Source organism: Strigops habroptila, chromosome 5 (assembly GCF_004027225.2).
Source record: "Strigops habroptila isolate Jane chromosome 5, bStrHab1.2.pri, whole genome shotgun sequence".
In the NCBI taxonomy this organism is placed as follows: Eukaryota; Metazoa; Chordata; class Aves; order Psittaciformes; family Psittacidae; genus Strigops; species Strigops habroptila.
Genome location: NC_044281.2, coordinates 33,804,014 through 33,825,920, shown reverse-complemented (window position 1 = coordinate 33,825,920; position 21,907 = coordinate 33,804,014). Strand labels below are relative to the sequence as shown.

General features: G+C 42.9%; 1 protein-coding gene across 2 annotated transcripts in view; it reads left to right on the top strand.

Annotated features, from left to right (window-relative positions):
- Nucleotides 1–6,780: 6,780 nt before the first annotated feature.
- The window catches only part of CCDC6 (coiled-coil domain containing 6), a 50,385-nt gene continuing 35,258 nt past the window's right edge, over nucleotides 6,781–21,907 (top strand). For both annotated transcript variants that reach the window (XM_030488905.1, XM_030488906.1), the window contains exon 1: nucleotides 6,781–7,186. In XM_030488905.1, coding sequence (XP_030344765.1) covers nucleotides 6,884–7,186 — 303 coding nt within the window. In that variant the 5' untranslated portion in view covers nucleotides 6,781–6,883. The remainder of the gene's footprint in view (nucleotides 7,187–21,907) is intronic.

The following is a 21,907-nucleotide window of genomic DNA, read 5'->3' as shown; positions in this document are numbered from 1 at the left end:
ACTGCTACAGATCCAGCTCAGTCTGCTGCTTTATCTGCTGACCCACACAGGAAGCAGCCATCACCTGAGGTCAGTCAGCAAAGCTCTCCTTGACTGTATTGGAAAGCACTTGGCCTCAGGAGAGCGGATCAGGTTGGTTTGTCAGCATTTCTGAGTGAGGGCTGCCAGCTTTTGAAGCAGTGACAGCACATAAAGTGATTTTCGTCATTTTAGCAGCCAGTCTGTGTTGCAATTTACGTTTTACCTAGGTCAGGATACAGCCAGTACGATGCTGATGGCTAGGTCCTCATGCCAGAGTCTGGAGGGCAAATGCCACTTGCGCTACTGGAGAACAAACACATCTTATTGCAGGTCACAGTCCAACAGCAACGATCATCCTCCTGGAGACCTTGCCAACTGGATGCCTCCCTCCCACTCGCAAGTACCCAGATCAGCTGAATGAAAAAGAATGTTTCCAGTAAATGGTGTGCAGATGTATGTATTTAATATTATATCATGATTTTACAGCTGGAAGCAAAGGCTCTGGTGACCACCAGCAGGAAGGCAGGAGCAGTGCCTTCTGCACGGCAGAAGCTCTCTTTGTGTAGGCATAAAAGTGGGGTTGCCTGTGCAGGTAGCAGAGCTGTGCGGGGGGATCTAGACAGGTCTTCTGCCACTGGTGGTGGTTTGTGTGGCACCTTCAAGCTCAGGCAGTTGGTCTTGACCACGACTGCACACATGAGTAGCTACTGGCTCACCTTGAGGCTTCCAGGGATGCTTTTGCAGCAAGGGCCAGCCATGGGTAGTGCTCAGCGCCTGAACAGTCTGTGACCACAGGATACGCACCTCTCAGGCCATCCAGGACAGTGCCATACATGCCCAGGCAGGGTGGTCCCCACCGCTGGCAGATCCCAGTCCTCCAACTCAGCCGGTCATGTCGCAGCTTGCTGCCTTCCGTGAAGCTTTGAACAAGAGAGATGACAAAGGCTGGAACACGAACTCTGTAGCTTAATTTGCAGAGTTTAAAATTTCACATTAAATGTTGCAGAAACAGGATTTTCTGGATGTTGGTTTGTTTTGCACTGAAGGTATTGATTCCAACAGTAGCTCAGGATATTTGGGAAAAAGAAGGCTGAAGTATAAATGGTCATTTGAAAAGGAAAACAGGAATCTTGCCAGTACTAGCAAACAGTGAAGACAGCCCTGGAGTGAGTGAGAGCTCTACCTCTAATGTGCAACTTTTGCCTTTTTTTCATATTTTCTCCAGTGAGAACGTTGCCCTTAGAGGCAAATTTGTAAGTCATGGGACTTTTATTGCATGTATTAAAATAAAGTCGATTGCTAAATACAGTGTTCTTTTCATGCTTTGATACGTGGTTTAGCACTACCTAATAATAATGCTGCAGAGTATCCTACCATACTTTTTCCATTCTGAAAGAATATCAATTACGTTTTTTTTGTGGCCGGTAATAGTTTTAAGGTCAGAAATTCTAAGAGCTCCAATAGTGCAGATCTGACATTAGTGGGATAAATGGCAGTCACGTGCAGGATTGCAGCACCCTGCTAATTAATGCTAATTTCCTGGGGGGTTGTTTAACACAGGCTTTGTCCATACCACACACTGTGCAGGAAATCAAGATATGTTCTACCAGGAGCTGCTATAGCCTGGCATGCAGGGCACGCACCCCCAGAACCATTTCCATGCCCCCTATCAAAGGAGTTTGCAACTGGGGTTTCTTTGGGCTGATCAAGTCAATAAAATCTGATGAAACTCAGTGAAGTCCATTGGTGGCAATTTTTATCATGCAACCTGTACAATAACAGCAAACTCCATGCGAGCAGCTTGGCCTGGAGAAAAGCAGGTGCTGCTGCCCTGGCCTGAGCTGCAGAGCTATGTGTGGTTCCATGCAGCCCAAGGGCTCTGCAGGAGCAGTGATGCTGGCTTCAGGGCAGCTCCTCTGCCCACCAGCCCTCTCCCCAGGAAGGGGGTGCAAGCCGGAGGGCTGGGGGTTGCCTGGCTGAGGTGGGTACAGGGATGCTGGGCAGGGTATCGGAAAGGGGCTTGGGTTTTTTCCTAGGTACATGCGGGACATGAAAAGGCTACCACTGACCCATTGCACCTGTGGCCCTGGGGTTGTGTGCTGGGATTGTCAGGGGCAGCAGGAGGGAGCGGATGCAAACAGGACCTCTGTTTTCAGGGCAGATCCCACCAAACTGGAGCTGGAGGAGGAAGAGCTCCCAGCTCAACTCCCTTCTAACCCTAAAGTGAGCTAGGGAGAGAAAACATCGTGATAGTAAGGAGGAAAATATTCTTGCATCATTGAAAGCACAGCAGTTTTCCCATGGAGACACAGACCCGAGGGTAGGGAGAGGGAAGAAGGGAAAGTTAGACCCACCCTGCTACAAAGTGCTTGACATGAAAAATAGTCTGTCACTGGGAGAGAAAAAGGTTAGTGAAGGACAGAAAAATGAGCTGCTCAAGGAAAAACTACGTATATGCCACATTTTTCCTAACAGCTAAAAACAGTATGCTAATTGTGCACGGCTTTATTTATTTGATCCTAAGTCCTGGAGGAAGGCAAAGATTTATAATAAAAATTTTACTGGTACTTCTCCCATCACACTAATGTTCAATTATTGAGAGCCATTTGCGCCATAAAATAAGCAATGCACAGTGATCCCCTGTTCACCAACTTCCTTGGAAGGCTTCCAGAGACTGGATATCATTACAGCACAGCCAGACCAGCAGGACCAACCTAGTACAGACTCTGAAAAAAATTCCCTGGGAGAACAAGGATACAAACTAAAGCCCCAGCGCTGAAGCTGTGTTAGATACTGGGTGTCTACTGTGCAGGACCTTTTCATAGTCAGATACTCTATCCTGCACAGAGAGTTCTTTTCAAATACAGGTTTCTGATTAAAGAACTGTTGGTCAGAAAAGCAAATCACATGGCATTATTTTCACCTGAATGCTTATTAGAAAACATGTTTTATCCTGCAGCAACAGATGCTTTAATCCACAACAGTAGCAAATTGAGGTTTTTTTCTGCTCATACAAGTATCTTTCCAATCGTGGTTTCTCCCCTTCAACAACCCTTCCACAATGGTAAAATCTCCACATATGCACTCCATTTTCCCCTTTGAATATTCTCTTACATACAGGTCATGATTTATTTTTTTTAAACTCCCTCAGTTTATTTTCCTAGCAATGTTTCCTATTAATTGCATTTTAATGCGACTTTGTCTTTCCTTTATTTTTCCCCCCTCTATTTCAACTCGGTACTCTGAGAACCATACAGAATTTTTCCTGGTGTTAATTAGCTTCAGTTGGTCTTTTTCTCTTCAGACTATAACTACTGAATATTTTAATAAAATTGTATTGTTATAGAAGGTCTTCCAGCTGATTAATGGACCTCTGGAACTACATTAAAGATTACATTAAATCTCTGAACACACCTCTTCTAAACCCTTGTGCCTAGCAATGTATTTTATACAAATATTTCTATATGTTGATGTGAGTTTATGAAACACTGTTTCTAATTGCTCATTACCTCCTGTAGTGATAGTTTCTGTGAATAAAGCCCTGCCTTTTTATCGCTGCTTCTTGATTTGAGTATCTGCTGCTCTGCTATTATTACAGTGCTGGTGACATTTTGAGATTCTTTATTTGGACCAACACCTCCCCTTGCTCCCTTATAGTTTTGCATTTATTTTTTGTATAATAAAAAAAAATTGAGGCAAGGAGGATGGGGACCTTGTCCTGCACATGCAGTGGTGGGGGACAGGGCTCCAGCAGTGGAGCCCTGAAGCTGCCATGCAGGGCAACCTATGCTGCACGCCCTAAGCCTTTAAAAGGGGGTTTTGCTAATTGTGCTTATACCACAGTTACACTTTTTAATTGGTTTGGTTAACATCTTACAGATGTGCAAAGAATGTGATTATTTTGGGGTTGCTAATTAGGATAAAATTTTCTCTCCTGTTTAATCTATTAATTTGGAGTAGTTGGCTGTAATTGTAATTAAATATACGGGTGCTGTTTTTAAAACGACTGAAATGCTGTTATGACAAAAAGGATGCTGTCTCAGATCTAAACATCAAGGGCCCTTGATTTTTCCTCCCACTCCTCCGCTGAGTCAGTGTTTGTCACTGGCAAGTACCTCAGCTCACTACCTCCCTTTCTTGCCTTCCAGGGCTATTGTGTGAATTAATTAGATAATGTTTCAGCATGGCTTTGAACTGGAGAGTGCTACAGAAGTGCCAAGTTAAAATTCATTGTTATGAAAGCTGGCGTGCTGGCTGGAAGCAGGATCTCTGATGCAACTCCAGGAGAGAGGGGTGGTGAAGCTGCCAGGGGAAAGCTCTCCTCTCACCTCAAGATCCCTCCTCTCTGTACCCACCATCTGTAGCACCTTCTGCCTACTCTGGAAATGTTCTGCTGAAGGCAGCTCCAGCAGCTGACTGGTGTGATCCTGGGGATGCAATCCCGCCTGAGCTGACCTGTCCTGGTTGCTGGATTGAGGATGTTGCCTGCACCTCTCAGTCCGTTTTCAGGCTAGTCCAAGGGAGCAGTGGCCACGTCCTTTGGAAAATTATAGTGCTCTCAGCTAAGCACTTAAGATTAACATTGATAGGTCTGAAAAGTGGCTTAAGGTTAAGCATGCCGTGGGGCTTGCTGGGTAAGATTAGCCTGAAGCAGATGCATGTTTTGCTGATGCAGGTTTTCAAAATACTTAGGCCTTGATTCAACAAGACACCCAAACGTGAGCAGTTCCACTGAAGGCAATAGAAATAACTGGCTGATCAAAGCCAGTCAGCTGGATGAAGAAAGAACATTAAGTTACAAACCTGTTTGTTCAGAAATGAGTTTGCTTTGAGGAGCATGTGTGCATGCGGACAGGGGCAACAGAGCAAACCAGCTTGCCTGCTGTCACCAGTGCTGTGGAGTGTGTACATAGACTAATGCTTCCTTGCGACCCGGCTGTGTTCAGACAGCTTCCCGAATACCAGCAGACCTATTTAAAAGCAATGATATTGAATTGTAATGACCTGTCCAAAACAGTGCTCATTATTTGTTGAATCCTCTTTTAATCCCTCTGGCTTTTTATTGCAAAGCCCGCACTGGCAGAGAGGCTCAGCCCAGGCGCTGTTGTGGGGCAGAGGAGCTGGTGGCTGCCCTGGACAGTAGGGCTTGTCTTACTAGACCTCATGGACATCGTCTAGCTGGTCTGTGGAGACCTGTGCATCTATAGCAGCATCTCTTGATGTCAATGCTCTCATGTTTTGGGAGGAATTCCAGCCTAACGAAGCACAGGGTTGGGAAACCCAGCTGGGGGAGGGCTACAGCTGCCCAGGGTGGTGCTGAAGGTGGCTGATGCTGATGATTATTACATTTTGATGGTTTCAGCAAGCTCAGTGCAGAGGTAACAGGATGCAGGAGTATGGCTCAGTTTCCACAGGGCCAGGCAGGTGGTGCAGGACCTTTTCTAGCCCTAAAAGCTCAGAGCCAATGTACCCTGACAGGGCTGGCACAGAGCTGAATGGGGACCCCCATTTCCACTCCTCATCCCCCATTTTGAGCTCCGTTTGCATGGCAGCATAACATGCTGAGGTCAGACACATGGACAGGCATTGCAGAGTAGTACCCATTGCTGAAAACTAGGAACGGCCCTTTTACTGCTTTTCTTGTGATTAAGAGACCAAAAATAAAATGACCTGCACTTATATTCCCAGGCAGGCAAAAAGAATAATTACTTTACAGAGATGGAATTCCTTCATATATTACAGCCATTAAAAGAGTAAAATTTGAAATTTACTGTGGCATGGAACAAAAAGGTAGCGCAGTTAGAGATAACGAAATCCTTACTTGCCATTAACAGAAAAATTACTGTTGTTAAAAGACCTTTCATAAATAATTGAGAAACCAATTATACAGTCTTGGTGACTAATTTATCCAGGAGCAATACGGACCACGTTATGCCTTATAATGAACAGTGCATACTCTCTGTTACATCTTGCTATAGCCTGTGCCTTTAATCAGCTGCTTCACAAAGTAATAATAATTTAAAAAAGGAACTAATGCACATACTAATCAAAAAATACATTCTCTGCAATGAGAGATGGGCGTTAATATATCTTAATTTAAAGCAGTTTTACAGATGTACGGAGGCCTGAATTGACATGCCATTTTGTCACTCACTCTGTGAGGGGGAGCGGGGCAGGGGGCCGGGGCTGGGACCACTGCCAGGCTCGCCCTGCCTCGGCGTGCTGGGGTGTCCCTGGCGCTATCTGCCTGCAGTGCCCAAAAATGGGGGGCTACTGGCTGCTCTGCATGCGAAGGGGTCTCTGGAGTGGAGAGGTACAGCTCGGCATGAGGCAGCCCTGTGGCCTCTCCCGCACTGGGCAGCACTGCCTGCGTTCATGCTTTATTTTTATAGACATATTCTTTTAAGAATAAGAGGTTTTCAGTTGTTTGAACTGTGTGTAAACGAGCCCCTGAGGGTCCAGCCCGGCGCTGCCGGGTGGGCCCAAGGTTTTCCCACACGGGTCACAGGTTTGAGCGAGGCGCGTGTTTTCCGACATACTGAGGTAAACCAATCGGGGTTTGCCTGCAGCCTGTTTGCCACCGTAACCTAATATTTAAGCGAAGTCTGCCGCGCCGAAGCGGTGCCATCGGGGCCGGCTGAGCCGGCGCTACCGCAAGATAAAGCCATTTTTACCCGCCGCTCTGAAGCGCGGTGCGCTCCGCGGCTGGCGGTGGTGTCGGTGCGGGCCGGCAGGCGGCGCTGTGGGCGGGCGGCGCGGGCTGGCGGCCCCTCTTGGCGCGCGGGGAGGCCGCGGCGCCGGCGCGCGGCGGGCACCGCCCCCTGCTCGCCTGGCGGCGCGGCGGCGGGCGGGAGCGGCGGCGATGGCGGACAGCGCCAGCGAGAGCGACACGGACGGCGCCGGCGGCAGCGGCGGCGGTCCGGCGGGGCCCCTGACGGCTGGCGGGCCGGCGGCGGGGCCCGGCTCGGCGGTGGCGGGCGGCGGCTCGGGGGGCAAGGCGGGCGGGATCGTGATCTCGCCGTTCCGGCTGGAAGAGCTGACGAACCGCCTGGCCTCGCTGCAGCAGGAGAACAAGGTGCTGAAGATCGAGCTGGAGACCTACAAGCTCAAGTGCAAGGCGCTTCAGGAGGAGAACCGCGACCTGCGCAAGGCCAGCGTCACCATCGTGAGTGCGGGCAGCGCCGCGCCGGGCCCCGCGGCGGGCCGGAGGGCGGACGGGCGGGCGTGTGGGGGTGCCACGCCGCGGGGGTGTCCGCGCAGGGCGGGCCCGGCTGCCGCCGCCCTCCCCGCAGCCCTGGCCCGGTCGCGGCCTTCCCGCCCCGTCGCTCCCGGCTTCCCTCCCCCCCCTCCCCTCCCCACCCCCCGCGGCGGCGGTTGGGGCGAGTTTACCTCAGGCGAGCCCGGCTGTCACCGCGGCCCGTCCGGGGGGTGGGGGGGGCAGGTGGGGTCACCCCGTGCCCTTCGCGCCGTCCCTGGGCCCTCCGTGCGGTCTGGGGTCCTTGCGGGACCGGGAGGGAAACCGACGAGGCACCGAAGTGGTTCCCCACCGCCCCAGAGCCGCGTGGCCGGCCCGGCTCTCCGCCGAGAGGCGTCCCCTCCGCCCCTGGGCCCGGCCGTCCGGGCGGCGAGGGCTCGGGAAGGAACGGCTCGGCGAGGTTTTGAGGTGAGGAGCGGTAGGGCCGTGCAGGGGAAGAGCGATGCTGGATGTTCCCTGAAGTTTCTCAAAGTAGAGATTTTCTTTGAGTGTAAGTAATCTGCGGAGATTACGGATTATCTTGTCAGCCGTCAGCTCTTCAGCCGCTGTGCAGAAGCAGCGAATTGCAGGTTAGCGTCTTAGTCATGAAGTAGTGTTTGATTTATTTGTAACGTTTCGTTAGCTGTGGTATTTCAAGAGGTTATTTAAAAACTCATTTAAAATAAACCCCTTAAAAGCAATGCGAGTAACACACACCAGTCTGTCCCAGGAAGAACTCAGCTACTGGTTTATGAGCACTGCCAGGATAACTTGATATTTAACATCATTTTATATGATGCTGTTAGGCATCAATCCTCAGTAAAGTACATATGAAAATACAATAAATATGACTTTTTATTTTCTTCTCTATGAGTTGGGAGTTAGGAGTTTAGACAAAGGGGTTTTTTGCTAGTTTGGTGGTTAGAGTGATCATTCAGATACTGTAATGGTCATAGCTAGTATGCAGACAAAGTAGGTAACATGTTAAAGTCCGATTAAAGGTAATGCTGATACTTGTATACACTGTCCTCCACAGCCTTGCCAGTGCAGATAGAGATGCCTCAAGAGAGATTGATCCCACCTGCTTCTGCGCGTTCTCAGCTGAATTTTCACAGGGGTTACTTTATTACAAGCATAATGGCTATTTAATTGATAATCAGTTTTTTCATTGTTGGTTTATCTAGCAGAGGAATGGAACTTGTCTAGGCAAACCTCTCATCTGTTCCCAGTAGTAAGCATTCGGTGTCTAGCAGGATGTGGGCCGGAAGAGTGCATGAAATACAATACAGAAGTAATTTATTCAAGGATGACAAATATAGTGCTAGTCGAGGAAACGTGTGCTTTGTTAATACTTTACGAGAAGAGAATGTGTCTTGATTAGATAGCAGTGGAGTGCCTTCTAATGTTGAAAGGGGCTAAGACATCTTGTCAGTCAGACATTTTCTCTTTGCCTGTTAGAAAGACACAGCATCTTTCTGAACCCCTGGTAGGTGTATTGTTTGAAAACAACTTGAAAAAATGTTTGTGTGCATTAAAGTTCTTTGGGTGCTGTCTCTATGGACTGATTATCTTATGTGTTAATCAGATTTTAATTTACAGAAAAGGAAGTGTTTTCTTAAATCTAAAACCCAGTCTGTATGGTTTAGACATCTTGGATAAAGAGAGAAAAGGTGTTGGACTTTTATAGCAACCTGTAGGCTGTCTGGAAGACTGGCATATTTAGCAGACATTCTGTCTTTAGTATGCTAAACTGTGCACAACTGAGTAAACCACTTCTAATTCAGCAAGCGGTGAAATAATGAATGCAAAACATAACTTTTTTTCAGGCCACTGAGACTTTGTGCTGTGGTTTACGTAGTCCATAATATAAACACATTTGCAGTCAAAATACTTTGTTGTGTGGCTTACTAATACACAAGTGACTGAAGATGAACTTTATTGGAAAGTTGAAATCTGTGCCTTTTGCATGTAAATATAGTTAAATAGAAAGTTTTCTGATTTTCTCCATTGTGATTCTAAACCTTTGTCAATTTACTCCTCCACCAGCCAGCTCAGGTTCCTTGCCATGTGGCTGTTCTGGCAGATGGGTGCTGCATACAGTTTCCTGTTGTAGACATTGTAATGTCACAAATCAGCTTTGATTTTTATCAACTGTTGAGGATGAGCTGTGAAGCACAAATGAAACCAACAGGTAGCCAGAATAGAAGGTGAAATGACTAAACCTATGTGTTGTAGGTGAAGGTGACTCCTTCAACCAGGCAGCTCTTCATCTGTGACCCTTTTGTTGTCCTGTACTTTGAGCTCTGTTGTGCGGGTGCTGCAGAGACTCTTCACTTTCTCTAGCTCCCACCATTGTCTTTAATGGTTTTGAGTATTTTCCTTTTAAGGTTTACCAGGTAGAAAATGGTCTTTTACCTCCTTCCATGTTTGTCTGTGCTGGTGTTTTAATATGACATCATCATCTTTGTTTTTGTGTTTGTGTATAGTATTATTGGTGTTGGTGTGGATATTTACGGTTTGGAAACTATTTAAATAGCTCGCTGCATAGGATCCTGTTCTATTTTGTAGTTAACTATTGTGTCATAGGATTGAAAATAAGCGTTAATTAAGCGTAGGAGACCTACATTATTGCATGTGGAAAAACTGACTGAGAAAAGGTGTTGACCTGGCAGGCTTGCATGCTTGCTAACTTCATATGCACATTCATCTAAGCTGTGAAAAAACAGGTGCTGCTTTAATATGAAATTAGTGAAATGAGCTTGGACTAAGTGTATGTCCAAAAAGATGTGCGAACTCTACTCCTTCTAGTAGCCTGAAACACAAGTAAAATTATGCTGCTGCTCATGTACAAGGCTGTGAAATTAAGTAAATGTATGTGATAATTTTATCTCATCTGCTATTACTGGTAACAAGGTGTGAGGGAGGGAGCAAAGCGGGGAGGAGAAAGCTAGGTACATTTCAAGTGTTATCTAGCAGTGTAAGAGCAGTACATTACAAGATGCAAAGTTTCAGATCAAGCATTAAAAAGAAATAACTAAGATCACTTGACCCATTTGCAGGGTGTTCATTTATATGTATTTAGTAATCTTTAACTGTATGATCTCATGGTATGTTTCTGCAAGGTCTTTTTTAGGAAATGGAGTGGACGGTGCCTAGGCTGGGAAAAATCACACACCTGAAGATCTGAGATGCTGTGTATTTGAGATGTGAAGTAGTGAGTTTTGAGATGTGAGGTTACAGTGCTGCATTGCCAGAGTGGATTTCCTGTGTGAACTTTTCTTTTTCTTTTTTTTTTTTTCCTCCTCTCTGTGAAAAAGGTCTATCAGGCAGGTGTCATATTTAATGGACTAAGTTTGGGACAGCACAACTTCTCTAGTTAAATAAGGATACTTTCAGAACTGGGTGGTGGTGGGGTGACTGCTTTTCAAAAGATTGAATTGTTGTGTGTGACAAAAGCTGAAATACTTCAGTCAGGTGTAGGTATGTTTTGTCAGGACAATTCTTTTGAAGTTGGTAGAACTTGGATTTCTAACTTCTTTTTTCTGCTTTTCAGTGTTTGACATAACAAAGTCAAACTATTTCAGTGAAAGCCGTGTAACCTTTAACTGATACTGAAGCATTTTGGTGTTCTTTGTTATTGTTTTGAACTGACAGGCCTCATACAAACAGCACGCTTTTAATAACAAAGTGTTTTAATCCTTGATTGCTACAGGTACATACATGCTTACTCTTGGATGTTGGATTCAGTAAGTTGTGTAAGTTGGCCTACTATAGTCAGGCATCTTCTATAGTGTTAGAAAATTGAAGTATAATAAGCCGTATTCTGTTGTTTATCCTTTTTAACCAAGATGAAACTACTGTATTTGAGAAGCCTTAATTTAAAAAAGCTCCTGCTCCAGAATGCTTGATACAGCAGTTTTAATGCTGTAGCAGTTTTAATCCTTTGTAACACAGATTTTAAAAGACCAGCTTCTCTCCCTCTCGGGTTGTTTTTTTTGTTTTTTTGTGGTTTGTTTTTTTTTTTCCTTCCCTGCAGTTCGCTTTGTCAGGAAGGGAATTATTCTAGAAGTCCTGACTTGTGGTGCTGTGTGCATCCCCAACAGGATCATCAGCTCGGAGAGAGTCTGATCCAAAATGCTAATGACATAAGTAACACTTGGATGCTGATTTTTGTGTGTTATCGCTGTCTGGTAGTGACTGCTACAGCACTTGCTGGCAAGGAGCATTGGGACATGGGACTGCTGCATGCTGCAGTGGGTTGCAAGTGGCAGTATTTTACTGTGAGACCTCTGCTACCCTTGTCTCTGTAGCTAAACCTGTGCCTCTGCACCTTGGCTCTAACCTTGTCTGTTTTTATTCCATGAGCACTAGCAGAGAGCAGTTGTACCTCTGGCTTCTCAGTCTCCTCTGTGTTTCTGCAGAGCAATGTGAATAGTCTCCCACCAGCTGGGAGAAACAATGGAAGAAAAAAAACCTTACTCAGCTCCTATTTCCTCGCCCCTACTCACAAATCCTGAAGAAATGTGTTGCTTTTGGTAACAGCCATCTCCTGAAAACAAGCAGGCTTTCTGGGTCTTGCAGATCAGAAAAATCCTGTGTGATATCATAGACTTGTTACAGTTTTCTCAATAAATAACCAGATTTAGATGCTGGAAATAAATATGATTTTAGCATTTTGTTCTCAAGGAAGTGCACGGTGGGATTTCTCTGTGTGTGTATGCATGAGGTCTGTTGTTGTGGGTCTTCATGGAAAATGTCAGGCTGGATAGACAGTTTGGGGGAAATGAATGGGCGTGCTATATTGTCAAAAATCCGTGCAGAAATGCCTTTTAACAGGTTTTTTCTTTCCTGGAGTTTGCACTGGAATTTCAAAGCAGAACACCTGTTTCAGAACAGAATATGTCTATTAATAGTAGAAGAAAGGGCAGGATAGGCTAACTGAATTGAAATATGAACTTTTAAAAAGATGCTCACTTAAGGGCACTTGTAGGAAAGAAAGTAATCAATTAGTAGCAGCTAGAGGTAAAAAGCAAACAAAGAAAGGAAAGATATTAATATTTTGAGAGGTATCTGTAAGTTTATTATTTACCCTTTATTTTAAAGTCAGTCTTGCTTCTGTGAAAGAGGCTGTCTTGTTGTTCTGTGATGTCTTCTGTAGGTGTAAGAAACCTGCTTGGGGCTTTCATTTGTAACTTTAGTTTGTAGCCAGGCTAAATTAAAAGAGTTAACTAAAAAATAACTTATTTTAGAAATGCTTTGCTTACCTGGATTTTAGAGTAAAGACAACATTGTTGCTAAGATTAGCAAATTCATGCACAGTGAAACTCCATCCAGAATTTTTCAGGAAGAGCAGGCACATAGGAAATGAGTGTCTCGTACTTCAGTTTTACATTTGCCTAAGATTCTCAAGAAGTTTCTGTTGAGCTTCTACAAAATGTCTGTGAAGGAAAAAGGAAGCTTAGTAATGCACTTTAGCGTTAACTGTTTTGGCCTTAGGTTAACATAGTAAAAGCAGTGCTACTTGCTGCACGGCTGGCAGACTAATCGTAGAAAGGTATATTATCATCTACTTCCATTTGGTAGTTATGCACAGCCACTAGCGTATCAAGTTCCCAGGAATAAACATTGTGGAAAAACAGCATAGTACCATTTGTCTATGGTGTGGGCTGCCTTCAATACAAGTGAAAAAAAAACCAAACAAAAACTACAGATAAAGTGGTGATGTTTCAAACTCGACTGAAATAGTTAATGAACAGGAATGATTGTACTTTCAGGGGGTTCAAGGCTTCAGAGGGTTACTAAATCATCTGCTTTGATTTGTGTCACATCTTCGTGTTTTACTGAGTTGTTCCTGCATTGAATCTTGTACCTTACCGTGAAATATGTTTTTGGGAAGGGTATCTGGTTTTAATTTGGAGACTCACGGAGGGGAAGAACCGCTGTGCTTGGAAAGGCTCTGGTGTCCTGCCTCTGGTTCTTCCCATCAGCCTTGCCAATGCTGAGCTGTTGGCTCGTGCTGTGCCTTTTGGCTAGGTCAGTTGGTCTCCTGGATCTGCTGCTTTCTCCTTACAAAGATACAGGCTGTAACAGGCATTTTCTAGTTTACTTTGACAAACTAAACTAAGCTCTCAGGCTCTGAGATACTGGAAATCTAATGTGCTGGATTAATGTGTTGTGGGTATATGATGCACTGTTTTTTTTGGTTTTTTTTTTTCATCCACTGTGGTCACTTATCTTCTGTGAGCTTACTGTTGTGTGCTCTGGCTAATGTGGCAGAAATGCAGTAGCACACGTGTGCCTCTTCCAGGTCTGATTTGTACTGCTAGGTTGTCCAGTAGATTTGGTGCTGGTTATTGTGAAGCTGTAATCTCAGAAAAGGCACTTTGCCTGTATCTATGATTTTTTTTTTTTTTTTTTTCCTGAGACTCTCACCTGTAACCCCTCTGTTTTTCATTATGAAGAGCTACCAAACCTTAAATTTCTCCCCTCTTCCACCCTCACCCCCACCTCCCCCGTTACCAATTTCACCACTGCTATGTACAGAAGAGAAGGTGAGCTGACTCTCTCTTGGCTAGCATGTGTTGGGTAGCAAGTGTTACAGCATCACCCATGGAGCTAATACAGAGGTGGTGTTTGTTACTTCTCTCCATGACCATTCTCTGCATGATTGGTCCTTTTTTTCAGAAGTGCAACTTCAGTGGAATTAATTTGTTTGAAATGAAACAAAATGTGAAGGTGGCTGTCTGCTTATTATTTTTTTACAGTTTTGCCGATCTCAGTCTCCCAGAGTTTATCAGGAATGACTTACTGAAGAATAATAGGTAACGAATATTTTGAACATCGTGCTTAGTACATGTTGGTGTGAAATTTCTACTGAAATTTCCCACTGACTAGTATTTTGAAGTCAGTAAGCCACTTTGGAAATCCTGCTGTATACTTTGATTATTTTATAACCATTTTTAAATAATGTATGACGTATTGTTAAATCAGAAAGTCATATAGGTGCCATATATGCATCATACACCTTTGCAGTTATCTTTATTACAAATAGTCCTTGCCTGAAAGATGAATCTTTGCTCATTTGCCACAACTTTTTCTCTATAAAACCATGCTGAGTAACTCTCTTTATATTTCTGTCCTTTACACAGTAAATTAATTTGTTTCCAATATTGCCATTGGGTTGATACCAAACTGATAGCCATCTATGTTTTGCTTGCCTTTAAATATTACACATCAGCTCTACCTTTTTTTATCTGTTACTTTATTGATGTTCCTGTGCTTAATAATGGTGTAATGTCTTCAGTCAGTACGAATACTGGTATATTGCTCTGAATTACTTCGGAGATGAAAGTGAAATAAGAACTGAGATTGTAGAGTACATTTGGGAATTTTTAATAAGCAAAGTTCTTGGTGTTACTGTAGGTATGCTATTCTGCATAGAAAGTAATTTTGCTTTTCTCTTAGGTGAACTGTCTCACTGAGGTTGTATCTTGAATTTATGTCAGAACTGGCTTGTAGTCAGCTTTTATTTTAAGAACACTGCTTTATGTTGAGTTTGAACGTTTACTGACACTAATGGCCATTCTTACTCAGTATATCTCTAGTGACTTAAAAACATTTTGAAGGAGAGAGGTGTGTTAGTTTTTTTGTGAGACCCCATCTGGAGTACTGTATTCAGCTGCAGGGCCCCCAGTGCAAGAGGGACATGGACCTGCTCAAGAGAGTCCAGAGGAGGGCCACAAAGGTGAACAGAGAGCTGGAGCACCTCTCCTGTGAAGACAGTCTGGGAGAGTTGAGGTTGTTCAGCCTGGAGAAGAGAAGGCTCCGGAGAGACCTTAGAGCAGCTTCCAGTGCATACAGGGGCCTACAAGAAATCCGGAGAGGGATTTTTTGCAAAGGCCATGTAGTGATAGGACAGGGGGGAATGGCTTTGAACCGAAAAAGGGTAGATTTAGATTAGGTATTCTTCACTATGAGGGTGGTGACGCACTGGAACAGGTTGTCCCGAGAAGCTGTGGAGGCCCCATCCATGGAAGAAATGTTCAAGGCCAGGTTAGACGGGGCTTTGAGCAATCAGGTCTAGTAGAAGGTGTCCCTGCCTGTGGCTGGGCGGTTGGAAACCACATGATCTTTAAGGTCCCTTCCAATCCAAACCATTCTAGGATTCTGTGATTTACAGAAACATTGAAGCAATTTTTAATCCTGACACTTGAGTGGTTTTTTTGTTTTGGTTTTTTTCCAACTCTTCTGTTAAAATACAGACATTGTAGGCTGATTGTTGCATATGGGGACAATCCTTTCAGCTATGGAAAGACCTCTATCCCATCATGCCTTCCATTGCAGAATTTTGTTCCTGGAAAAGACGATATTTCTTCAGCTCAACTCTTACTCTAATTGCTGCAGAAACTCTTAGGATAAGGCCTTTCTCCTCTCAACTTTGAATTTGACTTTGCTTGAAAACTCGTATTCTGTGCATTAAGGTTACACATAGTGTTTTTCAGTGTGAGGTAGATAGGAATCCCTTCAGCTCTGCTGTAGATCGAAACAGCCTAGCATTGTTTCAGCCAGCTGTAAAGTTTCCTCAGATGTTTTAATTCTTTAAACTGTAAAAAAATGTGATGTTTCTGCATATTACCATAAAGCTGAAGTCTTTTCAGTTACGTTATTGGTGTTGATGCTAATCATATTTAAAAATCCTACCACATATATAAATAGTTCCCACAGTGATACACTTCAGTCCTGAATATAAATATAAATGTTCTTAACAAGTCACACGTAATAAAACCCAACAATGTGTAATGGGCTGTATTAGGAAGTTATGCTTCTCTTTGTGCTTTACAGTTTAATTTCTACTTTCAACAGAGAATGTTCGAAGGTTTTTTGTTCTGGTAGTAGTGGGATTTCCACTTTGTTTCCCTTCACTTTCAAACAAACAACAAAAGCAGTTACTGTGAATTTTGCAAAATGTAGGGGGTTTAATCACCTTTTTTCAAGAGCTTTAAGCAGTATGTGTTTTTTCACATCTGTTAAAAATGAAGAGTAGAAATTTTGTCCTGGCTAGTGTTGCCAGGAATCAATTCATTAGGCAAAAGCACTGTCCTCAGTCCCTGAAATCCTGGTTGGGTCAAGAGAAGGGGCGCCTCCAGAGTCCTTTTCCAAGAGTAAATTTAACCTGAGATGTAGATCTGCAAAACCCACTTCATTTTCTGTGAAAACTGAGACAATGTAACTGGAAATTTCTTGCTCCAGGAGTGGAAAGATGGGTAGGCATTTCCCAAAACATTCTCTACACCTGCTTATCCAGTTCTGCATAGAGCGAATATTCAAGGATTATTGTATTCTCCCCACAGGCCTCTGTAGAGATCAGAGAGCACAGAGCAATGGATGGGGTTTTTCATATTCCTTGTCATATTTTCATACACTAAATTGATAGACTTGTTTCTTGCCTTGAAAGCCTTGAAAGGAAATTGCTTTTTAGAACACTGTGGTATGTACTGTAAGATGTCCAAACTGGAGGGGGGGGGAGGGGGGGGGAATATTACTCCACTTACTGACCTTTAGGAAGGATAAGTAGAAATGTTTATTTGCTGTGATGGAGTTAGAGCTGTTGTGTCTTAACAGTGGGATGGACAGTGTGGTGTTTACTTTGTGATTGTGTTGGTTTAGACTAAGGTACGATTATAATCAGTAAGCTTTGTCTCTAGCACTTTTAGATCACCGGAAAGTGTTTCTCTAGAAAGCCAGCGTGTGTAAGAGGAAATTACAGGAGATTTTAAGAGCGCTCTTAAGAGGTTGGTGACCTTGAGTGACTAGAGACACCTTGCTAGTGTGGGGAAAACATTGCCATCCCTAATGATTGTCTAAGTTGCATTTCAACCAGTCACTTCAACCAACCAACTGCCGAGGCAAAAACAAACAAACAAACAAAAAACAATGAAGAAATCAAAGAAAATGAATCAAGAAATGACATGGTGAGCATCTTATGCTATAGTTTGGAAACCTCAGAACTGGATTTTGGTATGGTAGTCCTCCTCCCTACTTTCAATAAATTTAAAGGCACATCGATCAATATAGGTATACTAATATACTACAAGTTATACAAACCTGAAAGAAGGATTTACTGAAGGATCTAGAAGAGAAGGATGATGAGTTCACAGTTGTTTGAGCTCAGAACTCAGTCTAGAGCTGAGGAAACTTGTGGTCTTCTGCCCAGGGGAGTTGCTGATACCTGTGGCAGGCCAGTAGCCGCTATGTGGGGATGCCATGCGGCAGTGGTCTGACACCTTCCGTCTGGAAAAGCTAGGTGTAACAAAATTATACTTTGATTCTTTTATATACTCTGATGAAGAAAAACAAGTGTTTCATATTTGCATACTTGAAATGACTTACCTGATCTGCATGAAGTGAAGTAGGATTTTAATGAAGGTTATTTTGGAGGGGTGGGGGTGTGACTATTAAATCTCTGCTCCCTGCTTTTATTTGTGCTCTTTTTGTCTTTGAATAGAGAAGCCGTTGTGGCAGCAAAGCTACTTTTAACAATAGTTTGCTGTGGTTGTGTTTTGAGCAGAAGTTTGTTATTTTAAAGCCAAGCTCAGTGCTTGTTAGCACCAACATATATACCTCAAAACAGAAGTAGTATAGTAAATTAGTCACCTAATTGTCTGTTCTTCTGCTGATTCTTTTGTTTTTCCTGCTCTGAAACTTTGGGAGTGTACAAAATTGAGTTTGCGAATTGGTCAGCCCAGCAAAGTGGACTAGTTAATGTGTGGGTACATCAAAGATACATGGTGATTTATCAGTGGGTGGAAAACAGACAAAAAATGTTTAAAATGTTAACTGAAGAAGCATTTATACATTAGACATCTGATACTACAGACTTATTTGGACTAATTTGCTGCAGTACTGTATTTCTTGTAGGCTCTAGTACTGAGTGGTGATGTTGCTGAGATTTAAGCTGTTGATCATCCATTTCAAAGTAGCACAACACAACCAGATTATGTTAAACTTGGATATTTTACATGCAAGTCAGATAAAACCACAGCATTTTGAAGGATGGTAATTCTAATGATCATGCAGGACATGGAAAATAAGTTTAAAAGAAACGAAACCAAAACAACAAACACGAATAACAAAACAGTATATGCTACAGCAGTAGCTAAAAGCAATTTCATGTTTTCTGTCTTTCATGTCCAGAAACCTGCAGGTTCAAAAACTCGGGCAAACTAAACAGAAAACTACAAATCTAGTTATGTGTATATGTACATCCTTGTGATGTTTTTTCAGCAGTTTTTATATTGAGGCTATTTTATATTGAGGTTTAGCAAAAGCTAAACCTGTTCCACGTGCTTCTGTATTCTGTTTTTCGCATTGATTAACTAGCAAACTATTAACAGTACAAAAAATTCAGTAGTAGAACAGCAGCATCACTGGCAGTCAGAGTAAAGCAAAAACTTCTTTCAAGTAGTCATTGGTCAAGGATTAATACAGAGAGGTATTTCAAACTTTGGTTTAGTGTTTGATATGACAGTGTAGTTTTCTTTTTCATATTGTCTGTCTTTGTCACTGTGAATCTTCACTTGGGTACAAACTAACAAAAATTTGGAAGAGCCTAGCAAAGCACGTGTATCTTCTGCTGGAGTGGTGTTGCCTAACCGTTGTGCTGGGAATGGTCACTTGCCTCTGCTGGGCTGAGAGGGGAGCTGTGTAGTACGGCACCATTCTTAATGCCTTCCTGGCTGTGTTTGCGCATGCAGTCATTACCATCATTCTGAGGAACATTTTAATGTGTATTTTGAAGAAAGATTTTGCTTATATGTAGTGAACTTGAGGACTTGGGGAAGCTGGGCTTATTGCTTGTATGCACTGTAGTCATGTACATACGCGTGTATCAGAAATCCACTGCTACTGAAAATGCAAGACGTGCAGGAAATGTAGACTTAGTGATGAGATGGAGAAACAACCCTATGAAACAGAGCCATTTGGAAAGGTCTGTGGGCTAGGTTTAATTTTCCTGCTAGGTCATTCCTGCCTTGGCCTGTCACTTCTGTTGGCTCAGGTTACAGCTCTTGTGCACTAGAAGCAGAGACTCCAGCCCTGATAACGGTCTGGGAGCTTGTTCTACATGATGATGTTTAAGTGACTGAAAAATAAGTGCTATAAAACATGTGTCTAATGAATAGTCAGATTGTTAAGGTTGTAAAGTCGAGCACTCAGAATAGGAAATGTTTTATGCTTGCCTGTACAACCATACTACCTTTCCTTTGTGGTGCTTTATTACCATATAGTCTTTAATTACATTAAGACTTGCATAACCGTGTGTGGTCGTGGTTAAACTAAGTAGAAGTTATTTGGGGTTTGATACATTTTTCTAGACTCTGTCTTGACATTTTCTTTATCACTGAAAATGTGGCTTTTTTATATGCTGCATTTTATTAACTATTAAATGCCAGTGTTTTGGTATAGTGAAACCCCCTTGAATAGAGTACACTCATTTGTTATCTGTTTTGAAGAAAGAGATTTAAATGAATTTGAAATTATTTAAGTAAATTCAGGAATTTATTGTATTATGAATTTCATATAGCTTGTTATATCTTGTTTATAATGAACCAAATGCATTAATTTTACGAATATTTATGTTTGTGAAATGAGCCTTTTTTTTATAATTTGCTTATTTCATTTTCACTACTTGTATATTTCAGTTGTGCAAGCCTCTTGTAGGTCAGCATCAAAATGCAGAGAGAAGCTATTTTAAGTGTTTACAAATCTGAAGTGGAATGGAATTGCATACCGTCAAACAATTTACTTCATTGCTGATGCTAAGAGATTATTTAACATCTAATACTACTAAACTTTTGTGTTTAGGGAGCTAGTCAATTCTGAGAGCTCTTTTAAAGTGCTATTCCTTGCATGGATTTCCAAACCGCAAGATGTATGCACTGTCTTGAAGGTAACTGAATTTTTAGGAGAAGGTCTCATAAGGCTGCATGAGTGATGTTGAACTGAAAACACCTGGTCGTGGTTAAAACTGACCTGGAAGGAAAATATGTGTCTTGCATCATTTGACTCATCTCATTTCTTTAGTGAGTGTGTGGCCGTTGTAGATTCATATGGCAATGTGCTGGATCACTTGGTAGGCATTGAGGGAAAAACTTGGTGTGACTGGAGCTAGCAGTAGGAGTGTTGTGACAGGAGCATTTTGACATGTCCAGCCAAAACCTAATTGACCTTTTAAAAAAGAAGGGGGTGGGGAGAACGAAGGAGAGAGAGAATTTCCAAGTAGGAATGGAAATTAAAAGGAACTGTATTTTAACACCTTAAATAATTGCTTATCATACAGATATTCTGTCATTATTGTAATAAAACCCAGATATTTCTTTCTTCTCTTACAGCAGAACTCATGCTGGATAGCTGAAATGTAATAGGAATTGTGTTTCAAGGCAGTTCTGCATGTGGCTTTAATGTTACATGATAGGTAACATTTAGAGTAGTTGAAGTTAACAGGCTGAGGTTCAATACTGATTTTTATTTTTTTTTTTCCCTCCTCTGTTACTGTGTTTTGTAAATACCATCTGGTAAGCCCCTAAGTTTGGGTTTTTTTTTTTTTCTAGAAAACAAACAAACCAACCTCTTCCCTCTTCATCTACCACAATTGTGTGTTTTTTGAAAAGAAAAAAGCCCAACAGCTTGGAGATCTGAAGGAAACATACCTAGGTATTACTGCTTGTTGGTTTGTTTTCAAAAGTATGGGGCTTCTATGAGATACTGTACATCCAAGGATAAAAATGCATGGTTCTGCTATTTGTGTAGCTGTTACTCCTGAAAGTGCATCTTGAAGTAGGGGGAGGGGGGGGAAGTACTTTATGTCCGAACTGAGGAAGTGACCCTGGGGGGTTGCCATAGATTAAACAGAAAATCACTCTACAAATTGAACCCAGAACTTTAATTCCAGCTCACCGCTTTAACCACAAGAGGATTTGCTCTCTCTTCTCTGCAGACAGGCCACCCAGCTGAAAAAGTACCTTTAGCTGGGGGTAAGCTGCACCCACATCATACAGGGACTTCAATGGAACTTCCTTGTCCTTCAGCCCTTACAAATTGAAGCGTGCTGCTGGGCAGTTGTGATAGTTGGCAGTAGCGTGAGCCGTTGGGCTCTGAGTTACTGTTGACTTCTGTTCTTGTGGTGGTTCATGTTTCTCCTTCTCCAAAACATACTTTGCATGCAGTCTGCTCGTTTCAGATGCAGCTGAAAAAATAGCTCCAGCCTGGGAGATCTGCACTGTCAAAGTTCCTCCTATAAGGGTACAGTATCAGCTCACTGGAATATTGCATTGGTAAACCAGTAGTTTTCCATATCATTTTCAACTGGTGCCAGAAAGTATGGCCAGAGCAGTAACTTGAGTTAGTATTACTAGAGGAGGAGTATATACTTCAGAAGAATTTGGAAAATTAAATTTTATTTTGTGCAAGAAGTGTATGTTCTAAAATCATGTAGTTGTAACTTTCTGCACTTCATGCCCTTTTTAACTCTTTTTTTTTTTTTTTTTTTTTTTAAGTGAGACTTTTGGAAAGGCTGCTTTCTGAAGTGACAGCTTTAGTTGAGTGTAACGTGTGCAGCAACTGAGATCATCTCTTTCCAAAGCTGCCTCAACCTTT